Source organism: Mercurialis annua, linkage group LG8 (assembly GCF_937616625.2).
Source record: "Mercurialis annua linkage group LG8, ddMerAnnu1.2, whole genome shotgun sequence".
Lineage (NCBI taxonomy): Eukaryota > Viridiplantae > Streptophyta > Magnoliopsida > Malpighiales > Euphorbiaceae > Mercurialis > Mercurialis annua.
In genome coordinates, this window is record NC_065577.1 from 17727203 (window position 1) to 17734969 (window position 7767).

Below are 7767 nucleotides of genomic sequence, written 5' to 3' on the forward strand. Positions count from 1 at the left end.
ATCTGCTGGGAGGGACGATCACCCGGGGGCAAGCACTTCAAACCTCCAAGGCGAGCCCAGGCCACAGTGAGCCGCCACTGGAACTAACATCCAAGAGCTTAATATGTGCGAACGCTTGGCTTCTGAAGGAGGCGAGTCAAATATTTACAATCAGGGGCAACTTGTGGACATGCTAGAAAAACTTGGGGTAGATTTGACACCAATGCCTCGCCCGTCATACATGAAGCCCTATCCAGATTGGATCGATAAGTTATACCCTTTCCCAAGGGGTACATGGTACCTGAGTTCAGCTTGTTCTCAGGGGAAGAACGGGGGCAATCGACGGTCGAGCATGTCACCCGATTTTCAGCTCAATGTCGCGAAGCTGCGGCGCACGATTTCTGGACGCTTCAGCTGTTCGCCAGTTCTATAACAAAGATGGCATTCACGTGGTACTCAAGGCTTTCACCAAACTCGGTGGACACCTGGAAAGATTTAGAAATCCTTTTCCACGAGGAATTTATAGAGCACCACCTGACGTCACCCTCGCCGATTTAGCTCGTATTTCGCAATTACTAAGCGAATCGGCAAAAAAATATATCGGCCGATTCAGGAACCTTAGAACAAGGTGTTCCACTAAGATGTCTGAGGCCGATTGTGTCCCAATGGTGGTAAGTGGAATGAGTTTCTCCATTCGAAGGTGACCGATTCCGAGACTTATTTGAACTAACAAACAGGGTGACAAGTTACGAAAGACTTCTCCAAGAAAAGGAGCAGAAGCGAGGGGCTTCTAAAGGTACCTACTATAAGGACCAACTGGACTTAGCCGTGGTTTCGGCCTTGAGAAAGCCAGGATTCGTCAAGAAAAACAAAACCGCGGTGGTATAGAAGGAATATGCCTTCGATTTAACCAAGGCCGACGAGATCTTTGATGCCTTATTTAAAGATGGCCAGATCACCCTCAGTGAGGGTCACGTAATCCAAGCACCGGAGGAACTGGTATGGAAGGACTACTGCAAATATCACAACTATTGGAGGCACAGTACGAACAATTATGTGAACTTCAGGAATGTGATCCAGAAGGCGATTAACGAAGGGAAACTTTTATTTCCAACTAAGAAGGAGGCCGATGCGAAGTACGTATCCATCAACACTATTCAGTCCCATTTTGATAGTTTTCTGGAGCAGGGACAAATCCAGAGTAAGTGGAATCCGAGGAAGCCTAACCCTAGGGTGGAGACCTATGGCTCTAAATGGCGAGGAGAAAAGGGGCGATCTCAGCAACAGAATAGGAAGTGTCACAGCTCGCCTATTGTAGAGGTAACTTGCCCGTCATGCAGTACTTGTTTCGAAGCTAAGACGGCCAAAAAAGTAATGGAGCATCTCAAGACATTTAAGCCTAAATCGTCCACAGAAAAGTGGCAGAAGCATCAGCCACAGCGGTAGTCTAAGACAACCGTGTTCAAAAGGATCTTTCGGCCAACGGAAGAAACCCCTCGTATGACGAAAACCTAAAAGAGGCGAATGCAGAGGTTGAGGCAGGAGTCAAGGGCAAACCACAACACGGCATGGTCGCCCATACAACGCCGATTTGCACCAGAGACCAAGCATGGGGGCAGACCCATGACAGAGAGATTGGGGAGTAGGGAATGGATTGAAACTACTACCGAGCCACATGAACGCAGAACCTCGAAGATGAGAAAAGTATGGGTTCCAAAGAAAGTTGTTGAAAAGGAAGAGACAACTGGAGTGACACAAGAGATGGAGACCCCTAAGACCGAAGCAGATTCTGGTAAAAAACAATCCTACAGAGACATCCTTGTTTCTCACCAGGATGGGCGGTTAAAAGCAAATGTACCCAGGGATCGGGAAGTGATTGTTTCACACAAAAAGGGGTGCTGAAGGCATGGGTCCCAATTGTCAGGGACGAATTCGGAGTGAAGGTAGTTACACTTCCCAATTCCCACCGAAGTAAGCCTTGGCAGAAGGCGACGTTGGAAGGTGACGTGATCGTCCCAGAGGACGACAGTGCCGATAGCACGGCTGTTGTATCACTTAGTAAACCACCAACGAGGATGACTCGTCACATTCGGCCACTGTATATCAAGGCCGATCTAAACGGAGTAGCATTCAACAGGGTTCTTATTGATAACGGAGCCGGGGTGAATATACTCCCAGCAAAGATGCTCAAGAAACTCGGAGTAAACTGGGATCAATTGGACCTGACTAACATCTACATGACCGATTTCACCAGAGGCGAAACACCAGCCGAGGGGTATATCGCCCTCAGAATAAAGGTCGGGCGAGTAGAGACCGAAGAGGGTTTCTTCGTGGTCAACGCCCGGAGCAACTACAACATACTGCTCGACCGGGATTGGATACACTCTAACATGTGCATACCATCCACCATGCATCAGATGTTCTTCATATGGCGGGAGGATGGTGAAGCTGAAGTTGTTCAGGGCGATACCAATCCTTTTGGCGAAGACAATAACGTGCTAGAGGCACGTTTATATGACGAAGAAGTACGGAACATACAGTCTCTTAGTTCCACAGGGGCGACAAGCGTACCCCATTTGTTGGTCAATTTGGATCTGCTAGTATAAATTACCCTTGGGGGCAACGGCCGATCCACAATCATTAACCCTTTAAAATGATAGTACACCATAACGAAATGAGAGAAAAGATCAGACTACTGGTTTCTTTGTACGAAGTTGCATCGGCCGAATGCATATACGAAGACCAGGATCAAGACCCCATGGGGTCACTAAAGATTGGGGACCTAAAGTTCGCAACAGGTAAACTGGAGGATGACCTTGCCCATTTCCAAGACGAGCTGTTGGAGATAAATTTGGGTTCGAACGAATCGCCCAGGCCTATATATGTCAATGCAGGGTTAAGTACATAATTCAAGGAACAGCTGATTGCTCTCCTCATTGAATATCGCGATTGTTTCGCCTGGTCGTACGACAAAATGCCAGGCCTTGATCTAAATATTGTAGAACATAAGCTCCCTCTAAAGAGCGGATTTTGGCCATTTCGACGGCCACCCAGGCAAATGTCGAGAGAGGTGGATGCCCTTATCCAGGACGAAATCAAGTGATTAGAAGATGCCAAGTTTATTCGAGAGGCCCAGTATACCGAATGGCTGTCTAACATCGTTCTTGTTATGAAGAAAAACGGGAAATTGAGGGTATGTGTAGATTTTCGAAACCTCAAATTGACCGCACCAAAGGATGAATACCCAATGCCAGTGGCCGACATGTTGATAGATAGAGCAGCGGGGCACACGATGCTTAGTTTCCTTGATGCACATTCCGGGTACAACCAAGTGCCGATCAGCAAGGAAGACTTTTCTAAGACAGCATTTTGGTGTCCTGGGCCGATCGGAGCTTACTAATGGGTGGTTATGCCTTTCGGTTTGAACAATGCGGGGGTGACCTACCAAAGAACGATGAATAAGATGTTCAGGGGACTAGATTGCCTGGAAGTATACATCGACGATGTGGTAGTGAAGTCGAATACAGAGAAGGTCCATTTGACCGATCTAAGAAAAAGGTTCGACCGCATACGATCCAACGGGTTAAAGATGAACCCTCTTAAATGCGCGTTCGGAGTATCGGCTGGAAATGTCTTGGGTTTCTTGGTTCACCAGCGGGGAGTAGAGATAGATAAAAACAAAGCCAAGCCGATCATTAATGCTGAACAACCTAAAACCAAGAAGTAGCTTCAGAGACTCATTGGTCAAATAAATTTCCTAAGGCGATTCATAGCAAACACAGCAGGACGACTTCGCAGTTGGAGTGTTCTACTATGCAGAAAAGAGACTGATCAGTGGGTATGGACGAACGAGCAGCAGAAAGTATTCGATCATTTAAAAGAGTACTTGGCCAAACCTCCCGTCATGACCCCTCCAAAGATGAACAAGCCATTGTTGCTTTATTTATCGGTTGCACATGAATCTCTGGGATGTATGCTCGCCCAAGACGATGACGGGGTCGAAAGAGCGGTATACTATCTAAGTCGTGTGCTGACCGATACGGAGATTCGCTATACTGACATAGAAAAGATATGTCTGTGTCTGTACTTCACATGCTGGAAGCTACGGTATTACATGTTGCCAGTAGTATACGTACTATCCCAGACCGATATCATTAAGTATATTTTATCTAAAGCATACTTGAGAAACCGGATTGGGAAGTGGGCGATCGCTATGTCTGAGTTTACGCTGGTATACGTTCCTCAGGCGCCGGAGTACATATCATCTCGCCCCTAGGGGCATCTTACCGACTATCGTTCAAACTCCAGTTTGAATGCAGTAACAACCAAGCAGAATACTAAGCCCTGATATTCGGTCTCAAAATTTTGGCCAAACTGGGGGCAAAGGCGATCAACGTTAGAGGCGATTCTTTGTTGGTCATCAAACAAGTGATTGGGGAGTTCAAGTGCGAGTCCGAGCTATTGGTAAGGTATTGCAACAAGGCAAAGCACCTGACCGAAGGCTTTCAAGATACAAGGTTAGTATACACCGAGAGGGCCGATAACGGTTTCACGAATTATCTGGCTCAACACGGCAGTGGGTACAAGATGAATTTCCAGTTCGACACAATCGAAAGAGAAACGCCGAATCTCCATACTGGGGGCATCACCATCGACGAAAGGAAATTTTCGGCCTACCAATTGGATGTCACCAAAGATTGGAGGACGGAAATCTTAAGATGGTTTGAGGAAACAGACCAGACGAATAGGAGATTAAGGACCTTGGCCCTAAACTACGTTGTCCTAGCGGGCGAATTATACAAAAAGGGTTTTGAAGGGTTACTCTTCACATGCATCGGCCCAAAGGAAGCAATGTTAGCAATGGCCGAAGTACATGAAGAGATAGCGGACGCTCACCAGGCGGGCCCAAGAATGAGATGGTTGATCCATAAATACGGGTTCTATTGACCGAAAATGGAACAAGACTGCATAAGATATGCTAAAGGGTGCGAAGACTGTCAGAATTGTGGCCCGATACAGCACTTCCCGGTCGAAGAACTCCATTCCATCATCAAACCGTGGCCATTTAGAAGATGGGCGGTCGACCTCATAGGGAAAATATATCCTGACTCGTCAGATGGCCATACTTTTGTCACCATTACCACTTGCTATTTCACCAAGTGGGTCGAAGCAAAGCCTCTAAAATCGCCCACGCAAGAGGCGGTGATCAAGTTTTTTAAAGAATACATCGTTCACCGACATGGCTTACCCGAATCAATAACCACTGATCAAGGGACGATGTTCACAGGAGGCGATATAGTTTGGTGGGCTTCTCAGATGAAGATCAAAATGCTGCACTCAACACCATACTATGCGCAAGCTAACGGATAGGCTGAGGCGACGAACAAGGCTATTAAGCTTATCGTTCAGAAGATGATTGAAGAAAACCCAAGGCAATGGTATGTGTTGTTGTCAGAAGCAGTTTGGGCGAATAGGACCAGCCAGAAGTCGGCCACAGGAACTTCACCTTTCCAGATGGTGTATGGGTATGATGCGATGTTGCTAATGGAGCTTATTGTAATGTCTACTCGCCAATTATACTAGAATAAATTATCCAAGGACGATTACTTTGACAAAATAGTGATAGACTCCTTGGATCTCGACGAGGAGAGATTGGCAACATTAGATCACCTTGAAGCCCAGAAAAGAAGGGTTGAAAGGGCATACAATAAGCGGGTAAAACCGAAGTCATTTTCCATAGGCGATATGGTATGGAAGGCGATCCTACCTATTGGCCATAAAGACAAGCGACTTGGTAAATGAAGTCCAAACTGGGAAGGCATGTTTATCGTAACAACCAAGTTGATAGGCGGTGCGTATGTGCTGGCAAATATCGACGGCGAAGAACACGACAGGGCGATCAATGGTCAGTTCTTAAAGAACTATGTTCCCAGCTGTTGGGAAAACATTGACCGATGATTGTTTGGAGCCGACGAAGAATGATGCCTACCACAGCCATTTACCAGACGTCGTAAATCGATAAGTGTTTTCATCAAGGCCGATAAATGTAAATGTTTTACATTCGGCTGATTATTCTCATAGCTTTTATCGAGGCCGATAAACGAAAAGATTATTGTCATTTCGGCCATATTTTGTTACAGTTGAGTTTTTTCAAGGGTCCTCCGTTTTTCTCAACTATTTAATGTAATGATTTATGAACAAAGTACATATTTAAAATATCGGACTAATCAAAGACCAATAATATTGATGGAAATATAAATGAATACAAAAGTAAGCAATAATGACATATTCGGCCCCCTCAGCCGATTAAAATACAAACAAACAAAATGTTGAGTATAAAAAGATACCGCCTCCAGGCCGATCAAACGAGCATTAAGATTCAGATATTACAAAGTAAAAGCAAAATTGTATCAGACTTAATATCACTAACAACATAGTTAAAAATGGATAAAATTATCGCCCATCTCACTGCGAACAGTGCTGAAAGATTTGCGGGCTTCGTCCACTTTGGTCTTCATCCTTGCAATGCTCTGTTTCAGGGAGTTTCGGCTTTTCTTAACATCGACACCCTCAAGCAAAATTTTATCCATAGAGGCTTCCAGCTCGCCGATGCCCTTTTCTTCCGCCTCCAGCTCGAGTTTCATAGCAGCAATTTTCTCACGGTCTCGACGAGTTGTCAGGGTTGAAACTACCGATTTTACAGTCACCTTCAACTCCTCCAGTTTATCTTTGGCCTCGGCTTCCTGAAACATTAACTTGTCATGCTCGGTTTGAATCGTCGTGGATTCATCATAAATATTCTGGAAAGCAGGGAGCGAAGCAGATTGCTTAACCATGGCTCCACGAGCTTTCTCGCTGAGAACTTCTGGAGGGGCGTCGGCCAGGGCAGTTGCAGACCTCTTAAGTTTCTCGAAGTCTTCGGGCGACATAAAAAGAGCAGTGCCCTGGGATTTCAACTCAGAAATGACGTCCAAGTGATCGCCCCAGTTTTCAGAAGGACCGTTGAAAACCTCCATTTGTGTTTCGCCCTCAAGTACAGGCGAGTCCTCGTCTTCACTATCAGAATTGAGAAAAGCCGCCGCTTTTGCCTCTATGTCTTCCTGCGCCGAAGCATCTTCTGGTATCTGCCAAGTTTTTCCACAATAAAATATCAGCTGCCAGGCTACTATTACGGCGATGCAAAACAAATGTGAGGTACTTTAGTCTTGGTAGCAAGTCGTGCCGGTAGATTAACCAGAGAAGAGCTTAATGGCGATAATAATGGAGGCAGCGGCAAAAAAGTAAGCATTTATTATACAGTGGGAGTCACTTCAGAAGTTTTCTGGGAAGAAAATGATTGAAGGGACGAATGGCCTTCATCGCCAGTTTGCTCATCAGCCGTTTCAGTATCGCCCCGTGACGATGAATGAGCACTTGAGGGCAGGACAGACGGAACTTTGTTAGGAGATGGGTCGAACATACGAGACCCTTATGACTCTTTCTTCGCCTTTTTCGCCTTGGGTTCTCTCGTGGATGATTTTTTGCTCGAAGGACGTTTTGGTTTCGCCCTCTTAGAATCTGTATTCTCTTCGCCATCCGTGTCAAAGACATCGTCTTTATTCCATCTTGGAACGCCCACTGAGAAGGGAAAATTAAATTAAATTTGCGAGCTTAACATGATCTTGGGAAAAAACACATTCGATTACATGGTATTCTATTATAGCCGGTTTTGACCAGTTCGGCTATCGCCTCGACATCAGAAGGGCATCTGATGCCGGTATAAGTTACGCTTTCACTTGTTATGTCAGG

At 45.7% G+C, this 7767-nt stretch overlaps 1 protein-coding gene across 1 annotated transcript; it reads left to right on the plus strand.

Moving 5' to 3' along the window:
• Positions 1 to 5391: 5391 nt before the first annotated feature.
• LOC126661718 (uncharacterized) lies at positions 5392 to 5781 on the plus strand. The gene is made up of 2 exons (XM_050355579.1): positions 5392 to 5535; positions 5578 to 5781. The coding sequence occupies exons 1-2, from the start codon at positions 5392 to 5394 to the stop codon at positions 5779 to 5781; spliced, it is 348 nt and encodes a 115-aa protein (XP_050211536.1).
• Positions 5782 to 7767: the final 1986 nt, after the last annotated feature.